This window comes from Podarcis melisellensis (assembly GCF_964234715.1).
Source record: "Podarcis melisellensis genome assembly, chromosome: 2".
Taxonomy (NCBI): Eukaryota; Metazoa; Chordata; class Lepidosauria; order Squamata; family Lacertidae; genus Podarcis; species Podarcis melisellensis.
Genome location: NC_138529.1, coordinates 103693913 through 103720017, shown reverse-complemented (window position 1 = coordinate 103720017; position 26105 = coordinate 103693913). Strand labels below are relative to the sequence as shown.

Sequence of the window (26105 nt, the reverse complement as noted above, 5' to 3'; positions counted from 1 at the left end):
AAAGATGCCTCTCCCCACGGAAGAGTGCTGGACTGGTGTAATACCTAAGTTCAAAACGGGCCTCAATTTGCAGGGAGCGAGAAGCTGCTGGAATCATCATACCAGGAGGGGGAGAGCAATATGGAAAAGAAAGTGTTCTCCATCTCAACACACTCAGGCATGCTTTCTCCAGCAAATACCACTCCATAAAGGACTCTTTATCACACATACACCAACAAGCCACATGGCGTTGCTTTCCCACACGTCTGTGGGATGTGTGTTACGGAAACATTCAATTACAAGAATGTTTCCAACTTTATTGGTACCGCACCAATAACTATCTATTGGACTTTTATTATGCACACTTAACTAACACCTTTCAAACAGTCACATCAGAAATAAAAGCAATTACATCTTTTACTCTGTTCCCCTGCCCAAACCTACTGTACCAGCACTGCCCGAAGTAAACAATAACTGCTTTATTGGACACAACACACATAACAGACTTTTGTTCTGTTTTTAGATGACACGCTTTTGGGGGAGAAGAAGGATATCAAAGGGCCTGTTGAGATGTCTCAACCCTTTAAGTGTCTGGGGAACACGTACAATCTCCTCCCATCTCCTTGACATGGGAAGAAAATGAAGGCAGATCTATGCTGTATTTTGTTTGAACATAGCGTATCTCCCAAATGCCACTGCAGAGATCAGTTATTCTTTCTGGGAATGGATTCTGCGGGGGGAGGCAGGTTCAACGGAGTTCCTGCTTTTATTAGACTATGGTACAGCCTAAGATCAGATTGTAAAGGATGAGGAAGTCTGAGACTTACCCCAGGTTTTCTATCTGGTTAAGGAACATCTTAATAGGCCCAATACATATTTTTTTTAAAGGAAGCCAGGTATAGATAATTTTGCTCAAGGTTATAGTGATGCATTTTGGGAGTTTTGCAGAAAGGAGCATATTACTGCTTGTGATGCACAAATTCTTTTCATAACAACCTATTACTAAGATGATTACATACAAGAAGCATCTTTTACAGAACACTCTTAATCAGAAAAATCACTGTCAAAAAATAACGGGCAATATGTTCTAGTCTTCTGCTGGGCTGGTTTACCACAAGCAGATGAGTAATCATCAGAGAGATTGAGCCATCTCACTTGGTTTTCAGAAAAAGAGCTTTCTGGAGAGGAGCCTGCCCAGAAACTATTGTTTTTTGAACAAGAAAGATCCACTTTCTTTTTAACTCCGGACGTTACTGGCATATTTGGTATATTCTGTGAATTTTCATGGAATTGGAGCAGAAGGTGTGGAGACTTCATGGACTTAGGAAACCCTTGTCTGGCATTAGTAGTAACCTTTGAACGATTTCCTCCTTTCCTGGAGGAATAAAGTATTTTCCTCTCGCTATATTTTGGGGGTTCTCTTTTCATCCTGCTTCCTCCACCTTTAATTTGTATCATGCTCTCTTTGGCCAGGTTCTCATTTTTGTGGCTGTCTGCACTGTCGTTGTGAGTCCAGTTCAACTGTGGCTGCTTTGGAGTGTTAAGTCCCTTTGCCCGACTGCCTTTCTTGATCACTTTCCTCAGTGGTGTGGATAGACTTGGTCCTTGAGTATATAGCAAGCATTCCTCGCGGCTGCCTGCAGTGGTGTCTGCACTGGAGCGGCAGGTGCAATGAGGACGGCTAGCATCACGGCTCCCAGCCCCAGAATGGCTGCTCCGCTGAATGTCAGCATTTTCTTTGCCCTGTGAGGCTGTGGCAGTAGAAATGACCAGGCTGCCTGGAGGAGCATCACTTGAGTGGGAATTGTTAGGTACCTGTCTGGACATCATGTCTGGGGAAGTCTGGGAAACACTGTCCTTTATATGAATTGGTACTCTGGGTGCAGAAATGAATGTTTGCAAATCAGCCAGGAGACTAGGGAGTTGCAGGTGTTCTAACCGCTCACAGAGCTTCAAGTGTTGCTCTTTCTGCTGGGCTGTGAGTTGCTCCAAACTCTCCGTCAGCGACTGCAGGCTGGATTTCAGATCTGAGATCTCTGTATCTTTCTGTGGAAAGTGATGAGGGGAGTAGAATCATTAGAGGGTATGAATTCACAATCTAGAACAGAAATGCTTTCAATTCTAAAAAAAACCAAACCAAAACAAAACGAAGAAATAGTGAAGTGAGCATAGATCAATCAATGTTCTAATTAGCCCAGCATCCTGTTCTCACAGTGGCCAACCAGATCCCTGTGGAAAGCCCACAAGCAGGACCCAGGAACAAGAAAACCTTCCTCTCTGTGGTTCCCAGCAACAGCTTTTCAGAAGCATTATTACTTCCAAGTATGGAGGCAGAACATAGCCATCATGATACCTCTCACTTTCATGAATGTGGACAAGTGCTGATAATTTACTCAGCCAATAATTTATTGACCTGAATGACATTTCACATGCATATTTTACCTATTGGAGTAGAAATTGGGATAGAAATTTCAGTTATTAGAAGGAAGTAGATATTAGTCAAAATCATTCTCTCCCCCCCCCCCCCCAGCATCCCTATTCTTTGTTGGTTTCTTTTAGATTAATTCTATTCCTGTCATGGCTTTTTCTCTGATCATTCATGAAACAGTGTTCCCAAATTATTCACCTAATTTTATTAATTTTATGACATTCCTAACTTCTCTTTTTAGACTGAATAAGTTCCCTTATTTTTGTAGGAGTTCAGGTTCTGAAAGCTACATTTTTAATATATTTGATTCCTGCATAGTACAGTTTTGAAAGCTGACATCTTAAACAGAGACAGCTCTTTGTGACCCTGGTTGATTAATTCCATCCTTGAGACCCTTATTAACCCGTGTCCCTTGTTAGGCTGACTTCAGAGGTGTTGCATTGGCATTCCAGGGCAAGATAATTTATTCTGCAAACCAAAGGCAAGAGGGTGATCGCAAGAGTATAGCAGCACTGCTCTGGATGTGCCTGATACCTCTTTTTCATACAGAGCAACTCCCCTCAGAGGCTTGAAAGCACCCACTCACCTGCAACAGTTAAGAATTACATGGGGGCAATCTTACCAAATGCAGCTAATTATTTTTGGCCATGCGGGTGGCACTGTGGGAGGGACGCGGGTGGCACTGTGGGTTAAACCAGAGCCTAGGACTTGCCGATCAGAAGGTCGGCGGTTCAAATCCCCACGACGGGGTGAGCTCCTGTTGCTCTGTCCCTGCTCCTGCCAACCTAGCAGTTCGAAAGCACGTCAAAGTGCAATTAGATAAATAGGTACCACTCCGGCGGGAAGGTAAACGGCGTTTCTGTGCGCTGCTCTGGTTTGCCAGAAGCGGCTTAGTCATACTGGCCACATGACCTGGAAGCTGTACGCAGGCTTCCTCGGCCAATAAAGCGAGATGAGCGCCGCAACCCCAGAGTCAGTCACGACTGGACCTAATGGTCAGGGGTCCCTTTACCTTTACCTTTACACTACAAACAACTAAAGGTACCTCCAGGGTTTCAGTATTTGCACAAGTAAAGTAGATTAAAGCACCCTGTCACACTAGTGCAACAAATCCACTTTTTAAAAGATTTTAGCAGTTGGGAAAGTGACAGGGAAAAGCATTGCAAAGTATGGGAAAATGCATGATTAATAGAAGGATGTTCCACTCCAAAAGCAAATCAGGACACACGCCTATTGTCATATAGCCTCCTCACAAACAAATCAGAACAAATGTGCAATAAAGACCCAATTTAATCTAACTTCCATGTAAGCTTTGTGCAAGCAAATCAGGATGAATACTTAATAAATAGGTCATCTTGAGGAGCCCTAACATAGATGTGAGTGGACTGCTCTGGTAGCTTATGTTTTCTCAGCAAACATGTGCTTAGAAGGGAACTTGCATCTTTATTATTAAGGGGGAAACGATAATGAAGGTGATGAGTTTCTCGTTTCTTAATAAAACTGATTATCATCACAAGAAAAAGATGTCAATTCCAGACCCTCCCTGTTTTCCAGGAACAGTCCCGGATTTACAGAAGCTGTCCCAGTTTCTGATTTTATCCCACAAATGTCCTGTTTTCCCCTGATTTCATAGGATAAATGTTGGAGGGTACGAAACAGGACATCCCTATTTTCACCAGAAAAAACATGTTGCAAGGATATGCAGGCCCCCTGTGAAAAGTCCCCACTGCCTGAAAGAGACTACACATACTGTATTTTTTGCTCTATAAGATGCACTTTTCCCCTCCTAAAAAGTAAGGGGAAATGTGTGTGTGTCTTATAGAGCGAATGCAGGCAGGAGACTCTCCTCAGCGCTCCCTTTAAAGAGCCCCGTGGAGTGTGTGTGCGGTTCTTGGGGGCTTTTCCCCAAGGAGGGAGAAGGGCTGCTCCGCGCGCTCTTTAAAGGGAGCGCAGCTCTTGGGGGAGCCTTCATCCCCCTACCCAGGATAGGCTTCGTGCGGTTATCCCAGAAGCCAGATTCCTCTTGCTGTTCTGGCTTCTGAGATTCAGAATATTTTTTTTGTTTTGTTTTGTTTTCCTCCTCCAAAAACTAGGTGTGTTTTATGGTCTGGTGCGTCTTATAGAGCGAAAAATACGGCGAGTGATACTTTGAAAAATATAATAATGGTGGAGGGACCAATTTATTCTGCCGGTTGTGAACTTGAGTGTTGGGGTTTTTTTGGCATTTGGGAGTCTTGTTTGTGGCAAACTACAGTCCCAGACAACAATGCACTACAGCTAAAAAGCTGGTTATTATTTCGTTACAGGAAATGTACAGATGTGTCTCTGAAGGCACCATCCGATAATTAGTCTGCATTTTCTGAAGAGAGAAAAGAAGAAGTAGGGGCAGAGTTCAGCTAAATAAAGTAGAACAATCTCCACACTTACGTTTTCCAGCCTTTTCTTCTCCACTCCTAGTAATGCTTGTTCCATTTCATTTTTGTCTCTCAGAGCATTCAGCACCAATTCATAATAGGATTGAGACGTTTCTTGCACTAGACACAGAAATCAATACAAACCACATTTATCCTGTCACATTTACTCTGTCAAAGATAAAATGCCACTCAGTGTTTCTCAGCGAGCTTGGAATGAAATTGTATACTGTGGGTTATGAAGTGGGCGCAACATTTCACAAAGAGAACTAGAAAATGTCTCCACCACCACCACCACCACCAGTGTTATTTAAAACTGACACAATGGTGCTTCCAAGTGGGCATGTGCAACGAAGGAAGATTCATTTTATAAATTTTATAAAGCCCACTTGCTTCTTCTTTTATACACACAGATCCCTAGCCCGATCTCTTCCATATAATTCCAAGTAATTCAAGGTATTTTCACAGCACATCCCAACCCAATACACATCATCATGCCACAGTTCTACCAATGACTAAGATGAGACATATGTGGAAGGTTCTTGGAAATGCCACTTGCTTTTTTAAAAAAAAGCGGCACTCAAAAGGCAAAACTTTTGTACAGTTTGTATAGAGCATGCTTGTTAATCAGAACAACAACCCCACACTATGAATAACAGAGCTGGAAAGAACTTTTGAGGCCCATCTGGTCCACCACATACCACATTCCACCCCTCCCACAAAAGCCAGAGCCCCATTTGCTGCAAGCAGGAAGTAAGTGTACAGTGCCAATGATATATCCACAAAGGAATTAGCTACAAGAGAAGTCAGAGTAGGGGGAGGTGGGGTTATGGGTTGTTTTGTTTTTATTACGTATTTTGTGTTTTTATCTTGTATTTTTATGCTGCGAACTGCAGATGAAGGGCGGTATACAAATATCATCATCATCATCAACATCAACATCATCAAGGTTATTATTTGCTTGATTTTTGGTACATAACACATAGAACATGCATCAGCCAATGCAAGGTCTAGCTATCACTGAAAGCCCATGAAGAGCCTCTGCTAATAAATTCAAATTGGCTATGCTATTTGCAGTAATTTCGATCGTAGTTAACAGGCCTCAGTATACATATTTTGGGTTCTGTGTATTCTGCGTTTTTACTCAGGCATGGGAAAAGTGCCAAAAAAAGTGCAAAAAAATTCCTGAGAATTTTTAGTATTGACTAATTATATAGTGCTATGTACTCTAACAAAGGTCTGTATAGTAAAAGCTTTGGTTTTCCCAGTAGTGATGTATGGAAGTGAGAGCTGGACCATAAAGAAGGCTGATCGCCAAAGAATTGATGCTTTTGAATTATGGTGCTGGAGGAGACTCTTGAGAGTCCCATAGACTGCAAGAAGATCAAACCTATCCATTCTGAAGGAAATCAGCCCTGGAAGGACAGATTGTGAAGCTGAGGCTCCAATACTTTGGCCACCTCATGAGAAGAGAAGACACCCTGGAAAAGACCCTGATGTTGGGAAAGATGGAGGGCACAAGGAGAAGGGGACGACAGAGGACGAGATGGTAGGACAGTGTTCTCGAAGCTACCAGCATGAGTTTGACCAAACTGCGGGAGGCAGTGGAAGACAGGAGTGCCTGGCATGCTCTGGTCCATGGGGTCACGAAGAGTTGGACACGACTAAACGACTAAACAACAACAATGTACTCTACGTATAGCAAGAAGAAGAAGAAGAGTTTGGATTTGATATCCCGCTTTATCACTACCCTAAGGAATCTGAACATTCTCCTTTCCCTTTTCTCCTCCACAACAAACACTCTGTGAGGTGAGTAAGGCTGAGAGATGTCAGAGAGGTGTGACTGGTCCAAGGTCATCCAGCAGCTGCATGTGGAGGAGCGGGGAGGCGAACCCAGTTCACCAGATTACGAGTCCACTGCTCTTAACCGCTACACCACACTCCCTGCCAGAGAAGCCTACAATCTAAAAAGCTACACAGGATAGTCAACACAGGACAGACAACAGAGGAAGAGGTGATGGAGCAGTAAATGAGGAAATCAATTTATCAATTTATTTCAGTCACACACACACACACTTAGCATTGGAAATAAAAGATTGTCCCAACTATTGGAATTTTGTGTTGCTGTGCTTGTTTTTGTTCTATGAAGAAACATTATGTAGACCACTTTTGTTGTGGTTTCAGGCCTAATTTGGGGATATGGGTGGCTTTGGCCACCCTGGTTAACACTGGAGAGGGGGACTCATCAAAATGGGCTTCAGAAGGAGAGAAGGGATTCTAACAGAACGATCACCTTAGTAGAACATTGAATTCCTCCTGATGTGTATAGCTAATAACCAATGCCAATGAGACAGGAAGTGGTACATCTATTCTGACCTTTGTTTTCATATATGAAACCCATTTTACATTTTTAATATATTCCACACTTTTCCTAACCATTCACATTTTGTCAGGAAAGTTGATGCTTTTCAATATTTCACTGAAGTCAGTAAAGTCAATCTTGCAGCTTATCAAATTCAAGATTATCTCCTGTTTACACACTGCTTCTTTCATATAATCCATCTGGCAAACTAGTGGATCTCAGGGTATTTTACAATTCATCATTTCCTCAACTGAATCGAATTTATCACCGTTTTCCAAAAGGTCATCACTCTTGTACAGTATCAACACATACGATTAAATAAGAAACTCCTTTTGTGTTATTACAGTACCATCATTTCTCATTATTATTATTTTTTACAAATGTTCTATAGCTGTTTTCACAGCAGAAGCACATTTAGATCCATCACTGATGCCACAGTCACAGCCAAGCATATTACTTGACCCCAGTCAACCTTGCTCAAAAACTAGACAAAAAGCAAAAGCCTCATTAAAAGTCTGGCTGCTACATCTAAGACAGGTTTCCTGAAATAAAAAAGGCTCTTTCCCTCTATGGCGGTTATCCTTATTAATGGCTAATACATTACCGCACAAGGCTATAGACTGAAAGCAGAATGCAGATGATGGGTTATCTTTCTTTTCCTTTTCAAAGAAAAAATAATACTGCTAAGTGACAGTTTCTCCACTAATAGCCAACACAATCGCTTTTGGGCTTATTAGTTTTAAGCAGCCCTGTGAAGTCTTGGTGCCCTGGGCATGGCTTCTAAATTTATTTGCTCAAAAACCCATCCATTTCCGTAAATTACTGGATTTGAATGCCGAGCCTCATGTATTATTTGGGTTAGAGTCCTAATGGGAATCTTGAACTTTTACAGTAATTCTCAGCAATTCTCCTGGTGACACCATCCAGTGGAGACAGTGTCAGTTTCTCAAAGGGGGCTTTCAGATGACTTGAGAAAAGGCACAGCAGTCTGGAAGTCATCTTTAGAACTGTATAGTTCGGGAGAGCTGTTTAATCAAATCTCCACACAGGTGTTTCACTGATGGACAGCAACCCATCCAGCCACCTGCTGTTTGTTCTTATGAAGTCGGACACCAGCAGTATAAGGGTTCCCTTTTTAAAATCTGTGAACACAGTGCAGCACCTAAGAAATTACAATCCTGTTTGACTTAGCAAGGGTGTTCATCCAGTTTAGGACCAACAGGTGCCTATACAGTGGTGGTGGTTGTTGACACTCCTGTCTTCCACTGCCTCCTGCAGTTTGGTCAAACTTATGCTGGTAGCTTCGAGAACACTGTCCAACCATCTCGTCCTCTGTCGTCCCCTTCTCCTTGTGCCCTCCATCTTTCCCAACATCAGGGTCTTTTCCAGGGAGTCCTCTCTTCTAATGAGGTGGCCAAAGTACTGGAGCCTCAGCTTCAGGATCTGTCCTTCCAGTGAGCACTCAGGGCTGATTTCCTTCAGAATGGAGAGGTTTGATCTTCTTGCAGTCCATGGGACTCTCAAGAGTCTCCTCCAGCACCATAATTCAAAAGCATCAATTCTTCAGCGATCAGCCTTCTTTATGGTCCAGTTCTCACTTACATACATCACTACTGGGAAAACCATAGCTTTAACTATATGGACCTTTGTTGGCAAGTTGATGTCTCTTCTTTTTAAGATGCTGTCTAGGTTTGCCATTGCTTTCCTCCCAAGAAGCAGGCGTCTTTTGATTTCGTGACTGCTGTCACCATCTGCAGTGATCATGAAGCCCAACAAGGTAAAATCTCTCACTGCCTCCATTTCTTCCCCTTTTATTTGCCAGGAGGTGATGAGCCCAGTGGCCGTGATCTTCGTTTTTTTGATGTTGAGCTTCAGACCATATTTTGTGCTCTCCTCTTTCACCCTCATTAAAAGGTTCTTTAATTCCTCCTCACTTTCTGCCATCAAGGTTGTGTCATCTGCACATCTGAGGTTGTTGATACTTCTTCCGACAATCTTAATTCCGGCTTGGGATTCATCCAGCCCAGCCTTTCGCATGATGAATTCTGCATATAAATTAAATAAGCAGGGAGACAATATACAGCCTTGCCGTACTCCTTTCCCAATTTCGAACTAATCAGTTGTTCCATATCCAGTTCTAACTGTACTTCTTGTCCCACATAGAGATTTCTCAGGAGACAGATGAGGTGATCAGGCACTCCCATTTCTTTAAGAACTTGCCATAGTTTGCTGTGGTCGACACAGTCAAAGGCTTTTGCATAGTCAATGAAGCAGAAGTCTCCACTATGTCAATGAAGTCTCCACATAGTCAATGAAGCCTCCACATAGTCAATGAAGCCTCCACATAGTCAATGAAACAGAACTCTCCACTATGACCTATCCATCTTGGGTGGCCCTGCATGGCATAGCTCATAGCTTCTCTGAGTTATTCAAGCCCCTTCGCCATGGTAAGGCAGTGATCGATGAAGGGGTATACAGTGGTACCTCGGGTTAAGTACTTAATTTGTTCCGGAGGTCCGTTCTTAACCTGAAACTGCTTCTGGGTTGGCGGAGTCTGTAACCTGAAGGAGTGTAACCTGAAGCGTATGTAACCCAAAGTACCACTGTATTCAGAAATATGGTTCTTTGGGCACCATGACACCAGTATATAGATATCAAAGCTGGTGTTTCTCTTTAATGAAATGGCTACAGATCATGTTTTGCCTGTGGAAGGTCCCAGGTTTAATCTCTGGCATCTGCATGTAGAACTACGAAAGGAACTCTTGTCTGAAAGCCTGAAGAACTACTGCCAGTCACCATAGCCCAGCAGCAGGCAGCATTCAGGCTCGTTGAATCTACCTTTGTTACTTACTAGAAAGGTTTCCTGTGTTTATGAATTACACCGAGGAATACCTCCATGTGCTCCTGTCTGCAGACCTGTTGCCCATTGCAATTATGTAGATGTTGCATTAGTTAATTCTAAATATTTTAATGGGTTACTCCGAGTCCTCACATCAGCCGCAGTAGTCACAATCAAGGAGGAAGCCTTTCTTGCTAATGTAGTTTGTACATACAACAATTTTTCAGACATGCTACATTAGCAAGGATAATGACACCTTCGATCGTTGTCGTTTGCCACAGCACCCCATTACTGTGATGGGTAGATAATCGAGAGACAAATAATGTCCAATCTCTGACTCCATTCATACACAATAATTTCAGTGACAATTATTTTGCTTTGTGCTCATTCAGATACTGTACTACATTATTCAGATATGTTGCTGAAGTCTGTAATTTCAGGCATGGATTTGAATTTGTCTAGTTTGTAATGTTCAGGTGTGCTGTTTAGAGTGCCATTTACCCCAAAAATAATTTCTTTTGCTTGGAATGCAAATATGAGAAATGTAGAATTAGCAGTCAGGCTGACCTGGCTGCTTTGTACATATATATGCAAAAGTTCTTGAAGGAAGCCCTTTACTTTCAATGAAGCTCTCATTGATTGCTGTTACGCTGTGTTAACTGCTAAGCTGACTACTTTGTAAGTGCATGCACAGATGTTCTTAACCGTTGGCCTCTTACTTTCAATCAGACTCTCAAAGATCGCTGCACAACCGTACTACTTTTTGTTTGGTAAATATATGCCCTAGATTTGGCTTAATTCTCTTGATTGTTTCTTGCAGACATGTTGTAGGTTAGCCATTCCCCCATCCACACTTGTTCTCAGGTGTATCCCTATTGGCAGAAGCATAGCTGTCAACTTACAGATTTGAAAATAAGGGACCAGCAGCCTCAAAAATAAGGGATCAGCAGCCAAAATAAGGGATTTTCCAAGCACAGGTGTGTTCAACTTCTGAGCCCCTCCAAGCCAAAGGCAGAAAGCCCAGCCAGCAGCCAAACGAAGCCTCAAGCGGTGGTTCCCACAACACAGCAACCCGGCAAAGGGGATGCAGCAAGGATAACCACTGTCACTTCTCCGCTGGGAAGTGCTGAGCAAAGGCGAGTCCCCAGGCAACGCGGCCGATTTGATCAGCACAAGGCATGCAAGCTCCACCCCCCAGTCGTTCTTAGACTCCTTATTGGGTGAGCAACGCAGCCAAGCAACACAGTTGGAGCCTCCCTCCTCCCAGGCTGGCAGGGAGGGAGGGAGAGGAGCTGCTTCCTTTGAAACCCAGGAAATTTAAGGGACATCATCAATAAGGGACAGCAGCAGGACACAGCGCTGGGATAAGGGACCTTCCCACAAAATAAGGGACCGTTGACAGCTATGGGCGGAAGGGAGGAAGCAGACAGATTTCCAAGCTGCTCTATGGCATGGTTGGGGCACAATTCTCTAGGGTGCATATGCACTTTGGCACTATCCATGCACACATGCCAGTGTTACAAGCTGGGAGAAAACAATTGGGGGAATATGCGAGTTTCTTTCTAATTGCTCGCTAAGAAAGCTAGTAAATAATAAGCCAGTTCTAAATTGCACGTCAGACGTTCTCCACATTGTGTTAGCTTACCATATATTTAGAAACTGCACACTCGAAACAAATCAGTATAACTCAAAATCTTCAGAGAATAAATTATTTGGTGGTAAACCCAGCAATCTGATGTTAAAGATGGTACCAATGCAGAGCCCATTCAGTAATAATGAGTGGGAATTCCAACCATCAGAAATATGGTCCTTCAACACCATGACACCAGTTTAGCTGTCCTAGATCTGTAGGCAACATTCTGTTCTCACAGCAGCCAAACAAATGCCTATGAGAAGCCTGCAAGCACAACCTGAAGGCAACAACCCCCTCCCCACTTTTGAGTCCCAGCAACTGGCATTCAGACGCATACTGCCTCCAAACAGTGGAAGCAGAAAGAGCCTGAAAGGCTCTGGTAGCTTTTGCATTTATGTTATACTGTATAAAACTAAAAGGGAAGTCAGACTCTGTTATGCAAAACAAATGTTTAGAATGTTAACATTAACGGTTTTAATGTTTTGTTTGTTTTACTGGTTAGAATAATTTGCACAATTTGTTCATAATACAAATGCGAAAAGCTGCCTTGAGTTTGGAAACATGAGATATAGATGTTTTAACTGTGCTCGCTTGCCTAGGGGCTTCAGACAGCAACTCCCCCTACTCTTCATGGGAGCAATTTTTCCAACTCTTTTGAAACTGAGTGGGCGAAGGGGTTTAAGGAAAAACAGGGTGCACCAAACAAACATTAGCTCAATAAAATAAATTTGCTAGTAGTCTGTTTTAAGTGGACAGCTGACCTGAAGCCTGCAAGGAAATGTAAAACAGACAGCTTGGTCAGTGCTTGATTTGCTGTTATGTATGTCAAGTCAAAAGCATTGCGCAAAGGAGAAGCTGGGCTTGCTCTGCTGAGTCCTTTTTGAAAGGTACATCTGACCTTTAGGTCAGCACTTCTGTGAAGCAGCAGATGGGAGATGGTTTCCTTTCATAGCAGAATTTCAGCATATATGCTTGTTTGGAAGCAAAGGTGAATATGAAAATATATATATATATATATATATATATATATATATATATATATATATATATATATATTTTCTAGGTCTTTCAATCTTAGTTTTATCTCTGGTCCATTATGCTACCTTTATCTGTTGTTTTAAAAATAATATTGTTGTTTCACAATGTATTTTACTTAGCCACTCATTGTTTTATTTGTAAGTTGCCCTGAAAATATGTGTTTTTCCCCTGCTGAAGGGCAGCACATGAATTCTTAAATAAAGATGCAATGGTGGGGAGGGGGCTGCTGTGCAGCCGAGTATGGGGGCACCAACAAGCTATGGAAATAGGTGATATTAAGTCTGCCCCGCTTCTCAGTATTGCAGGAGGGCACCTGGGACTTCCCAGTGACCTGGCTGTGGGAGGGATGCCACCCACGTCATAGGGACTCCTGGCCTCATGACGCCTCCCGGTTGACCAATCAGGATAGCTAGGGGCGTGGCCATTAGCAGTTTAAACAGCAGCATGGTCAGGGGGTGACCTCCTTTCACCTCCTCATGTTTATGTTGCTTGACAGCAGCCTTGCTATGGACTAAGGTCAGGTAGGAATTTTTCCGCTTGGCAAATTGGCACCAGCCATTTGGTTTTCGCCTACCTTGTAGCAACTGTCACAACTTTGTACGGTTAGGGATTGGGTAAGCCTTGTTTATGGGAAGGGAGGTGGTGGCCTCCACCTGTCCCTCCAAATTAAGGGTACCCGTTAAAGGGATCTGGGGGCGTGGTTCCTGTCCGAAGCTTGGCTGTGGGCTAGGGCCATGGCACGACCCCAGTGGGACCCTGGGGGTGCCCCGATTTGATGTATATAATAGGGCTCCCCATACCTCTGGTTTACCTTTATGAGACTCCCTGCAGATGGGCAGGAGTCAGGATATAGTCTGGTTTCACCCAATGCCTAAGCCAAACTACTCACATCTGTAACCAATAAAGTTGTGGCCTATTTTATCCCATTAACCTAAACATTCGTGTCTGTGTGTTTGTTAGCTAAGGGAACTGCGGGGCCCAGGACCTCGCTATGCAAGTTCCCATTGGGATGAGCCACTTAGCTGTGAAGTTCCCAAAGTTGAGCTTAGGTGACATTCCCTTAGCTGAGTTTGTGTGCAGTTTTAATGCCTCATCTAGAACACCTAAAGCTGTCTGGGGCTATGGCCAGGAGGAACCACATGGCAGGACAATGGATAGTGATGGAATAAACTGCCCATGTGGAAGGTTTCGTTCTAACGTCTGCCAGTGAAAAAACTGCCAAGCAGCAGGAAAGCTGAGATTTCTCCTGAAGTCATTATTACATTAAACGTTTTTGGATCCCACTGTGCTAAATCAATGGCATATATGTCTATGAAAATTCCCCGCCCTCCCCAGCTGATGAACTGCACAGCCAGGCACAGAGGCAAAAAAGGAAAAGGAGTAACAGCTTAGTTATGAGCAGCACAACTCTAAATAATGAGCTTAAAATGAGCTAAGCCATTGCCTTCTTCACATGAGGCCACATTCTCAAAACAAACTCCCTATATTCACAGCAGCTAGAGACTAGGGCATTGCCCATTTGATACACTGGGAAGTCTAATACATCGACCCAATTCCCGCTGCTTTCCCTATCTACCAATAACCTATAATATATACAATATTCTCCCAGAGGCACACGCTGACAGCTGCAGTCTGCAAAATGCCTGTCACTTGGAGGAAAACGTTCTCATCTTTTTGCACCAGATGCAGGAGGTGAGAGACTTGGATTTCAAAGGGAACACATTTAACTGATATCCTTCCAAGACTCCACTGCAGTTACTTAATGGTAGGAAGATAATTAACCATCACTGTGATCCCAATCGAGCAGCAGTGTTTATTGGCAACCAGATATGTACAGATGAACCGGTGTAGATGGAAGAAGCAATATGCTGAACATGGCTGATGCAACATTCTGCTGAAATATGGCTTGTTAATACGGCAGATGCCAAGTGTTCTGGTATATGAAAACTTACACTTCACAATGCCTTATAGGAAGATAGCTAAGCTTTCAAGCAATACTAACATATTTTGCTTTTAAATGATTGGCAGGCAATTTTTTACATACACACACACATACACACACACACCTGTCCAAAGCAATTTTTCCAATATAGTAGCCAGTGTTTCAATTATACTTCCATATGAGTTTAATATTTAAATCCCAGCCTGCCGATAGACTTCCTGGACTACCTTATGTAAATCCTTAGCTCATGGCTGGGCTTTTTCCTTCAGTAAAAAAGGAAATTAGTTCCATGTTATTCAAACCAAATTTTCTAGTCATGCCATACTAGAATTCATACTCCTATTCCGTGTCTGAATTTGCCACTGTTGGTGCATCTAAAGTGCCTCTAGGCTGTCACTATTTTGCAGGAGGGATTCAAGAGCATACCATATATTTAGGTTTGGGCAATTAAAGTGGACTAATAATAGTATTAGCCCCTTCAGGCGCCACTTCCATAGTCACCTAAGTGAAAAGGGATGTGGGGTAGCATTAGTGTGGGAAAATGAGCTGGCTCCATAGAGAAAGAGCCTTCATTTTCAGAAGTGAGTGCTCTAACCATGGAAAGGATAGGTGCACAATTTCTGGGGTTCACAGGGGAGACAGATGGAGGGAAAGTAACACAGCTAAGCAGAGGGGTAGATTTGCCAACATGCCCCAAGTGCACCAAACAATGCCCCACCCCTCCCTTCCAAGGCACTAATACAGTGGTACCTCGGATTAAGAATTTAATTCATTCTGGAGGTCTGTTCTTAACCTGAAACTGTTCTTAACCTGAGGTACCACTTTAACTAATGGAACCTCCTGCTGCCGCCGCCGCACGATTTCTGTCCTCATCCTGAAGCAAAGATCTTAACCCGAGGTACTATTTCTGGATTAGCGGAGTCTGTGACCTGAAGCGTTTGTAACCTGAAGCGTCTGTGACCCGAGATACCACTGTAAAACTATTCCCACAATAAGTGACCCCCAAACAGTCATGCTTTCATGGGGCAAAAGTCATTTACTAGAGACGTGGATAACTAGTGCGTCATTCACAACAAGTGGAGAGCCAGGATCACACCGTGGTTAGAGCGCCACAGGAGAGCCTGTGTTCAAATTCCTGCTCAGCCTTGAGGCTTACTGGGTGACCTTTTGCCAAGTCGCTATCTGTTCCGGTTCTTTTGAGGATAAAAATGTGTTCCTTGGAGGAAGGATAGGATAAAGATGAAATTAATACAGTAAATCACTGCATTTCCTATGGTGATAGTGGCTGGTTCATGATCACCCAGGTGAAACCATAGCACCTGGAAAGGTCCCCCGTAGCTATGAACAGATGCAGATGCAATGATCAGTCTGACCCCCACACTCTGATGGGAATAGAAATAGTCCAAGTACTTACTCGACTTAGAAAAGCTTCCGAAGCCATCCAAAATAGATTTCAGAGTTTCTTCAAACTTATCTAAGGAAAAGTGCAGCTGCAAAATAAATAGTTTTGTGAAAGACTTAATATTTATTCATTTCCCTTATGGTGTTTTCAGTATAGTCAGTGTTTCCAGCTGAATCGAAAAGCATTCAAACCAAAGGTTCAATTATATTTTATCATAGGGCATGACAAAAGGCAAATGCTCTATTAATTAGAAAATAGGAGAAATGCATGAAACATTTCCCACCCCTGCTTCCAGCTTATAATTTGGATTCACTTACCCTTTGAAGACTCTCTTTAGTGTTCAAAATAAAGGTGTTTAAAAGCTCGCTGAATGGGAGATACACACAAAAAAACAGAATTTGTATGCAAATTAGTCAAATGCAAATACAGGGAAAAGCCAAGATAATCTCACGAGACAGCATGCACCACACAGCAAAATGTAGATTTAACACATTTTAATTCCTCATTTAAGTATTTATCTCCGTGGAACTTTCACCTCTATAGTCAAGTAAATTCCATTAGCAAGAATCCCCAGTGAACTTGTTTTTCTGAAATGCTGACAGATGGCAAGTGCTAAATCAGGGGTTCTAGTAATTGTAGGAGAGCTTTGTTTCAACAAGTCAGTTTTACCTGCTAAGATCTGATGATGGGAAAAAAGAAAATGGGGGGGGGGGGACATGGTAGGTTTGTGGAAGAGGAAACATTTGAAAACGGTGCCAGCAACCCGAGGAAGTGAAGGAATAACAAATGTAAAATGAACAGGAGAATGTCTGGGAGGTATTCCTTCTAGGAAGGTGACAAATGCAGAGGAAAAGATTGAGATTGTGGCTTGGGAGCCCTTACCTGGGTGAATGAAGGACACGCATACAGTGGTACCTCTGGTTATGAACATAATTCGTTCCGGAGGTCCATTCTTAACCTGAAAGTGTTCTTAACCTGAAGCACCACTTTAGCTAAGGAGGGGAACTGTGATACTGAACAGACAGGCAATGCCTTATTGGTATGGCATGAAAAGTGAAACTAGAGCCAAGACTAAAGGACTTACAAGGTACACAAAAGGTCTGCATTCATGAGTTTGTTAGGTCTGCTGTATAGTCACTTTTAGACAATAAAATAGTTAGTGTTAATCCACCGCAGTCTCTGGCATTCATTAAACAAGGAGAGGGAGATCTTGCTAGTGGCAGCAATGCTGTCATGCTTTTCATTGTCCTTTTTAAAATAAAGCTTAAAGGTATGTTCTTTTTCAAGAATTGTACAGCAGGAGAAGAGGCAGAAGCATAGGTGAGAATTAAAACATTTACAACACTTAGAATATGCATGAAATGGCATGAGCACTAGAATACAGTGGTACCTCTGGTTAAGAACTTAATTTGTTCTGGAGGTCCGTTCTTAACCTGAAACTGTTCTTAACCTGAGGTACCACTTTAGCTAATGGGTTGCCGCGCAATTTCTGTTCTCATCCTGAAGCAAAGTTCTTAACCCGAGGTACTATTTCTGGGTTAGTGGCATCTGTAACCTGAAGCGTCTGTAACCCGAGGCACCACTGTATATGAAATGAAGCTACTGTATGTTTGTCACAGAGAAAGCATCACAAAGGAAAAACAGTGGCTTGTTTAGCATTGTGGTGAACCCAGTCTTAGAATGTCTCAAAACAAAGGAAATGTCTGATCACCTATGATTGCGTGGGCACACAGAAATTACAGAGGAGAAAGTCCTGCTTAATATTTCAACTGACAGGAATACAATGCAACAAAATTACTACTGTATATTGACCTTTTACAATAAGGTTGCAATTATTACTATGGGAAATGAGCTTTCTCAATGCATTATATCCAACTCCTATTCACCTGTGGAAGTCTTCCATGTGGGGTGGGGTGGAGTGGGAGACAACATGTCATCAAGAGGTTCAACAAGAAGTCACGTTACTGACACCATGGATAGGTGTCATGTCAAGATATCAAATTAGATTAGAGCTAACTTGGCAGGCTCTGCATTGTTTTGCCTTGCAGTTCTCTCTCTAGCAGAAAGTAACCTACACAAGGGAAGCAGAGTTGCAAAGCTGGCCTAATGGGCCTTCACTCTGAGGTCTCAGGGCAGGTTACAGTATTAAAGCACAATATTAAAAGCAATTTATAACCATAAAAATAAGGGGGCCTTAATAACATACACCTCAAATGTCAAAAGTCTGGGTAAAGAGGTGTATTATCAGCATCATCCGAAAGTCATATAATGAAGGTGCCCGGAGTATAGAAACCAACTCCTAGAAGAAGAAGAGTTTGGATTTGATATCCCGCTTTATCACTATCCAAAGGAGTCTCAAAGTGGCTAACAATCTCCTTTCCCTTCCTCCCCCACAACAAACACTCTGTGAGGTGAGTGGGGCTGAGAGACTTCAAAGAAGTGTGACTAGCCCAAGGTCACCCAGCAGCTGCATGTGGAGGAGCGGGGAAGCAAACCCGGTTCCCCAGATTACGAGACTACCGCTCTTAACCACTACACCACACTGGCTCACCACACTAGGGGCTTCGGCTCTCCCAATAAAATGTTTGAGGGGACAGCTCCTTCCTCCAGTTTATGGACAGTGCCATTCAAAAGGTGTGCGTGCACCACATCTTACCCCCAATATTTTATTCAAGAATATAGTTCTTAACCTGCGGTCTGAGGACCAGCAATGGTCCTTGATGTAGTTTCATACAGTCCTCAGGACTTCAGTGAAAATAACAGAGGAAAAAGGTTGGAGTTTTTTTAAGTAAGTTCCAGATGCAGGAACTTACTTTGTAAACTATAAACTGAAAAGCTGCCTGCCTTTTCAGTACCTCAAATTGCTGCAGTGGAAAATTTCTCCTCCAAGTCCACAGAAAGCTTTTTTGGACTGTGTTCCTAGAGGACAAGCACTCCAATTAATTTTAATTTAGATGCACTTTTTGGCAACTTCCCAAGAGCGGCCGTAAGGAACAAAGTTGTGGTGATTTGTGAAGAGCAAGCAAAACAGAACCGTGATACTCAACACAACCAAGTTTCTTCCATTTTAACTTTATCTAAACTCATACCACATAGTGAACTTGTCAATAAACTAAGATGAAAATTAAATTTGGAAATTAGAAGGCAAAAGTTTTGAAAACCCAAGATAAAAACAATGTTGTAAAGAAAATAATTCGATTTTACACAAAACCATCAAAACAAAGTTGCAGATCTATAATAATTTTATGCCGGATATTATTTTTGTGTAGGGGCTGTATCCATTTGAATAGAGAATTCTTGTAGAGGAGAGAGGTGTCCATAAACATTTTATAAACTTTATTATTTACAAGATGAGGAGCCTCTGTTATAGAAAGCCATAGCTTACCTGTTGCTTAATCATTCTGCTACCCAGAGGGGCCTTCCAGTCTCACATGATGCACTTAGGCACAACCCAGTTAAAGGGACAGTGTTCCCACAAGGGGAGTCCACTGGCTTTCAACTGGGGTGCTGGGACCCAGTACTTACTGGGTGTGGGTCACAACAGCAGCACTGCCACTACACAAATATATTATTAAAAAGAAAGGCCTGGGTTCCCAAATCCTTGTTTGGGTTAAAAGAGGGTCTTGGGTCAGGAAAGGTTGAAGACTACTGACTTAAATTAAATGTCCTCCTTTGTGTTGCTCAGTGCCAGAGCAGAAGGCCAGCATCTATCATATATCTATCTCTCTATCTCTATCTATCTATCTATCTATCTATCTATCTATCTATCTATCTATCTATCATCCAACCAACCAACCAACCACCCTTCATCCAAAGAGCTCAGGCTGCTTCACAGCATAAAAACACAAAATGAAGAAACACAAAATACATAACAAAAACAAGAACAAAGGGGGGGACCTCCACAACCCCCTCTCCCACAAACACATTTAAAATGACATATAATCTTAATCAGCTTCTTCCTTTTGGGGGAGGCAGGAGAGGAAGCATTTGGGGGATAAAGCTGCAGTGTGCATTAGAAGGTTAACCTTTTCCTCTCCAGCTGCATTTCCCCCCTCTACAAACTTCACCCCCATCTACACAGTTGTTAGGCTTGGGGGAGGAGAGAAGCTTTAATCGGGCAAAACTGGCATTGAGGCTGTGAGTAGGATCCAAAGACGCCACAGGCCACGTCTGGTCCATGGGCTGCCAGTTCCCTGTCCCCGATTAAGAAAGAACAACATCTTCAACAGGAGCAACTGAGAGATGCCAAATACAGTTCCAGATTTGTATTTGTTACATCATGGCAAAGGGCTAGTACTCAAGTTATCCTTTGCAATGCTGCTCTGTGTGGCATAAAAGAGGCATGGCCTCACAGAGACTTCTTTCTGCTCAGCCCTGGTTGCTGACAACACAACAGAGAGGTATACAGTGGTACCTCAGGTTACATACGCTTCAGGTTACATATGCTTCAGGTTACAGACTCTAGAAATAGTGCTTCAGGTTAAGAACTTGGCTTCAGGATGAGAACAGAAATCGTGCTCCGGCGGTGCAGCAGCAGCAGGAAGCCCCATTAGCTAAAGTGGTGCTTCAGGTTAAGAATAGTTTCAGGTTAAGAACGGACCTCCAGAACGAATTAAGTATTTAACCTGAGGTACCACTGTATAGGCACAAGCTCTGCAAGCAGCAACAAGATCAGTAGCTGAAGTGGGGGGAAACGTGAAAGGTGGGAGGTGGGGTGATAATGAACAAGATACGTAACTTCAGATAGCAGGAATGGTAGATGAGAATTGCCCATGTGAAATCCAATCAAAAGTGGTCAAGCATATGTTAGAACTTGCCACATGTAGGGGGGATATAATGGCTCTTGCATTATATGTGGGCTCCGAAAAACCAAAAGGGAACCCTACATTGAGAGAACAAAGCTCGAAGGCAACAATTCTCTGCAGATGTAGATGATAATGATAAGGGATGATGCTTTGGGTAAGGAGATTATGAAGGAACAAGAAGAAATTGCGTAAGGTTTTTTGAAACAATAAATCTGCATTTAGAATTTTCTCTAAATGTTTATAAAATCAGATGGTTGTCAATCTTGCTTTTAATTTGCTTGTGGATAATGTTTCCCAATAGATTTTCAATGGTTGTCTTATCAGAAGCTTTTCAATGTATTTTGTCAGAGGAGAGATAATCATTTGAGCAACTACAATTGCCTGAAGTCTTTCCATCAAAATACAGCTTTCCTACAAGAACACACAAACACTTTTTTCATATTTTTCTCGCATCTTTTTTTCTGAACATAATATGTACCAAATTGGAATTATTCATCACTCCACGGGGGGGAAATCATTAAAATCCCTCACACTTGGTTCTGAAGTTATTACATAGCTTGCTAAAGGGAGGAAAAACTTCTGTGGTTTTTCTTAGGGTCCATCCATCCTAATCCTCTCTTATTAACAAAGCGTGTATTAAAGAATGCCATAGGGAGGCTGCAATATCAGTAGAACACACAGCTCTAAAATGATTGTTTATATGATAAAGCTATACATTTTAAAAACACATTTATTCCCTCAAAACATACCAATCATTCTAATCATGGCCTACTTTTAATCAAAACGTAAAGACTAGTGTAGCAGTGCTTTTGTTCAGCCATAAGGCATTTCCTCTGCATTGTTTTTGTTAGAAAATTCCTCCCTGCCCCTGAAATTCACTCGAATGGAACTTGACAAGACAGACTCCTCTCCTCCTGACAAAGAGCAGATGGAAAGTTAATGCCTATTAGGCGAAGGCAAACATTGTACACTCTCATTTTTCCCTTGAGAGGATCTGCTATATAGCCAATTCCCTGTTCAGACTAATATACATTTGTGTTTGGATGGTGCTGTGCAGGACATATTATCATTGAACTGTAGAGTTGAAAGGAACCACAAGGGTCATCTAGTCCAACTCCCTGCAATGCACAAATCTTTTGCCTAATGTAGGGCTCAAACCCATGACCCTAAGTTTAAGATCACTATACAGTCATACCTTGGAAGTGGAATGGAATCCGTTCCAGAAGTCTGTTTGACTTCCAAAATGTTTGAAAACCAAATCACAGCTTCCGATTGGCTGCAGAAAGCTCCTGCAGCCAATCAGAAGCCATGGAAGCCGCGTTGGACCCTCGGGTTCCAAAAGAACATTTGCAAACCGGAACAATCATTTGTGGGTTTGCAGCATTCAGGAGCCAGGAGGCTCTTCTTATGTTCTCATTGTTTTAGGGCATGTCCACAATATATATATATTTTCCAGAGGGACTGGATGTACTGAATGGCTCCATCTAATCCTCAAAAGTCACATGGCAACTTAAGGCAGATCCCTACTAGCCCATGTAGCAAATGAGGACACTAATGGCTATCAAAGTACACACACACACACACACACACACACACACACACACACACACTTATAGGGCTCATTGTAGTAGCCAGGGGATCAAATCCTCCAGCAGCACAAACACAGAAAGCAGTAGCCTATACAGCAAAATCTTTATGCTTTATGTACGGAGGGAAAGCCAAACCCATATTGAAAAAGGAGTGCTTTTCCACTGAGAATGCTTTCAGACAACCTGCTTATTCAGTACTCATCCTGATTTGGGTAGACTTGATGACACTGGTTATTTAGGAAGCATTCACCTTGATTTGTTTGTGGGGGAGGTTAGATGATGTTGCATTGAGCAAGTGATACCTCACAATTTCCAGTGCATTTTCCCATCACTTGCTGCAAAAAGTCCAATCTTTCAGGGAAGTGGGTTTGCTGAGCAAGACCTCTCAATCAAATGTAACTGTGCAACCTGAATTTGCCAGTATGTGATTGGATCCCATCCAAAAATAGTAGTAATTTGGAAGCACCAGTTCAAGCAACAGGAAAGAGAAGAGAGCTGCTATAGCCAGGGGTGGCACCCTTTAATGGCCTTCTGCTGGTCCTGCCCCAGGGCACCCGCCAGATACAGTGACTGGCTCTTGAGCCACATCAGCCCATGACCACTCCTGGCTTTCTGTCTGCACCATGCTGGGTGCACAATGTGATCTGCTGCAGAGAGGGTGGTGAAGTTGCATTAACAGTAGAACCTTTTAATGAGGGTGAAAGAGGAGAGCACAAAATATGGTTTGAAGCTCAACATCCAAAAAACGAAGACAGTGGCCACTGGTCCCATCACCTCCTGGGAAATAGAAGGGGAAGAAATGGAGGCAGTGAGAGATTTTACTTTCTTGGGCTTCATGATCACTGCAGATGGTGACAGCAGTCACGAAATTAAAAGACGCCTGCTTCTTGGGAGAAAAGCAATGACAAACCTAGACAGCATCTTAAAAGCCGACATTACCTTGCCAACAAAGGTCTGTATACCGGTAGTTAAAGCTATGGTTTTCCCAGTACTGATGTATGGAAGTGAGAGCTGGACCATAAAGAAGGCTGATCGCCGAAGAATAGATGCTTTTCAATTATGGTGCTGGAGGAGACTCTTGAGAGTGCCATGGACTGCAAGAAGATCAAACCTATTCATTCTGAAGGAAATCAGCCCTGAGTGCTCACTGGAAGGACAGATCCTGAAGCTGAGGCTCCAATACTTTGGCCACCTTATGAGAAGAGAAGACTCCCTGGAAAAGACCCTGATGTTGGGAAAGATGGAGGGCACAAGGAGAAGGGGACGACAGAGGACGAGATGGTTGGATAGTGTTCTCGAAGCTACCAGCATGAGTTTGACCAAACTGCGGGAGGCAGTGGAAGACAAGAGTGTCTGGCGTGCTCTGGCCCATGGGGTCACGAAGAGTCGGACACGACTAAACGACTAAACAACAGCTGTCAGTGTGGGAGTGAGACCTCTCTACTAAACAGTTTCTTAGCCAAGCTGCAGTGATATTTATGGGGGGGGGGTGGAAATCTTGTAGGACTTATACACAATTGTATTCAACAGAAGGAAGAGTCAACTGATTCCACAGCTGTTTGCTTACTTATCGTGTTTTTCCTTGATCTTTTTCTTATTCTCTTCAAATTGCTCCAAGACACCTTTGAATCTTCCAGCTGGAAAATTAAATGGTCCTTTTTCCTTTCCATCCCCTCCAAAGAGCTGTGGTTTAGACTGGTATTTGGCAAAAATACTGGGCTCATTCTGTTTTTGAGAGAAAGAGAGACAGCATGTGCTAATATGATTTTAGAATGTTGTTTGTGCTGTACTTTTGTACTGTTTTATTGTTGTTAGCCGCCCTGAGCCCAGCTTCGGCTGGGGAGGGCGGGATATAAATAAATTTTTTTATTATTATTATTATTAATATTTAACATGCATTAACAGAAAGACAGATAAAGCATCACCCAGGCTATAGCAACTACACTCACTAGGAAAAGCAGCCTCTTTTTCAGAGAAGTACATTTGTTTCAAAAAGATTTACTCCACTGTTCAGTGAGAAAGATTTCATAGCAGCTAACACATGGTATGTTAAAATACAATTCAGTAAAAATGAAAAGGAAAGCAAGGGCTATAGCTTTGTGATGCAAAACATCTTCAACTCAATCCCTTGGAATCTCCAGGCAGAGCTACTTTGAGTAAAGCATCTTTCTTTCTTTCTTTCTTTCTTTCTTTCTTTCTTTCTTTCTTTCTTTCTTTCTTTCTTTCTTTCTTTCTTTCCTTCCTTCCTTCCTTCCTTCCTTCCTTCCTTCCTTCCTTCCTTCCTTCCTTCCTTCCTTCCTTCCTTCCTTCCTTCCTTTTTCTAAACCACCAATTCATTTTTAAAAAGCATGTACATGAGAGGAGAATGCTGTTGCTCTCAGCTTGTGGGCTTGCCATATGCATCCGGCTGGCCACTGTGAGAACGGGATAATGAACTAGATGAGCCATTTGGGCTGATCTAGCAGGCTCTTCTTATGTTCTTATGAGTTGTTGGCATTTCAGGAAGAAAAGGCCTGCTTTTAATCCACCAAACCACTGTAGAAGAAAATGGAAACCTCACTCCCTTGATCTTCAATTTAAGCAGAAAGCCTAGCCTGCTGGATTACTCTCTTTCATCTTCAAAAATGTAGGAAAATCCATTTACAAAGTGCAGATGGGGCAAAAACTATCAGGACAACAGAAAGGACTACATTGTACTTTTGAATCTCGAACATTAGGGGCTCGTCCATACTTCCGCTTGTCCTGTACTTAGAAAGCACAGCTCTGAGCAGTTTTCCGCTTGCCCCACTGTTGTCCCAGGGAAAACGTGTTATTTAGCACTTAATTGGACCAAACGTCAGTCTGCAGAAACCTCACTGATGTTTACTCCAATTCAGCACTAAAGAGCAGCTTTTCCCCCAGGGAAAGAGTTGAGAAAGTTTGGATGAGCTCTAGATTTCTTTTTTCTTTTGACCCTTGAGGATGTACCCTGATTTAAGCATGATTTCAGTGAAAAATGATGAATGAGTTGTAAATGGCACACTATTTGGAACAGCACAAAAATGGCTACACACACTTCCAACTGGTTTAGCTGGAGACATCTGGCCTTCCTCCCAATGAAGCTCATATTTGCATGTCATTCCCCATCAACTTAAGGATATGGTTACAGAAGTCTACTTCTTTGTGTAGAAGTAGCCTCTAGCCGTATCAGAGAAGCAACTATTTTGTAGCATTGCACACCAGCCCAGTCTCTGAGCTGTGTGAAATTCCAGGGATTCCAGGTATTCACCTAGGGTTTAGGAATGAGGCACAGCTGAGACTGTCTGTGGTGTCTTTATGATATATGGTTTATTTACACATATTTACAACCTGAGCCTCTGATGGAAGGGTTCACAGCATTACCACCCTAAAATTGTCTTGTTTCTCTCATAGCTACAGCCTTGAATTCAAACAGAAATCGAACATTGTTCTCCCTCTCTCCAGCTTGCTTCTTTTTCATCTAGTTCATATCACTATAATAACTCTGCCTTTTCCTTCTAACTAAGTACAAGTTGAGGGAGGAGCCCCACCCCTTTGCTAACCCACACAGAGCCCTTTTCCTTTGTTCTCTTAATGGCCCATCACCCAGGTGACCACCTGCCTTATATTTCAACACTTTCTGGATCCAGGGATTAGAAGGGTCTCTACATACAGCCTAT

At 42.6% G+C, this 26105-nt stretch overlaps 1 protein-coding gene across 15 annotated transcripts in view; it reads right to left on the bottom strand.

Annotated features, from left to right (window-relative positions):
- Nucleotides 1–443: 443 nt before the first annotated feature.
- The window catches only part of IHO1 (interactor of HORMAD1 1), a 51962-nt gene continuing 26300 nt past the window's right edge, over nucleotides 444–26105 (bottom strand). For all 15 annotated transcript variants that reach the window (XM_081902590.1, XM_081902593.1, XM_081902597.1 and 12 more), the window contains 5 exons: nucleotides 23996–24153; nucleotides 16352–16400; nucleotides 16047–16122; nucleotides 4835–4941; nucleotides 444–2025 (listed from right to left, as the gene is read on the bottom strand). In XM_081902590.1, the coding sequence (XP_081758716.1) occupies nucleotides 1024–2025; nucleotides 4835–4941; nucleotides 16047–16122; nucleotides 16352–16400; nucleotides 23996–24153 (1392 nt within the window). In that variant the 3' untranslated portion in view covers nucleotides 444–1023. The remainder of the gene's footprint in view (nucleotides 2026–4834; nucleotides 4942–16046; nucleotides 16123–16351; nucleotides 16401–23995; nucleotides 24154–26105) is intronic.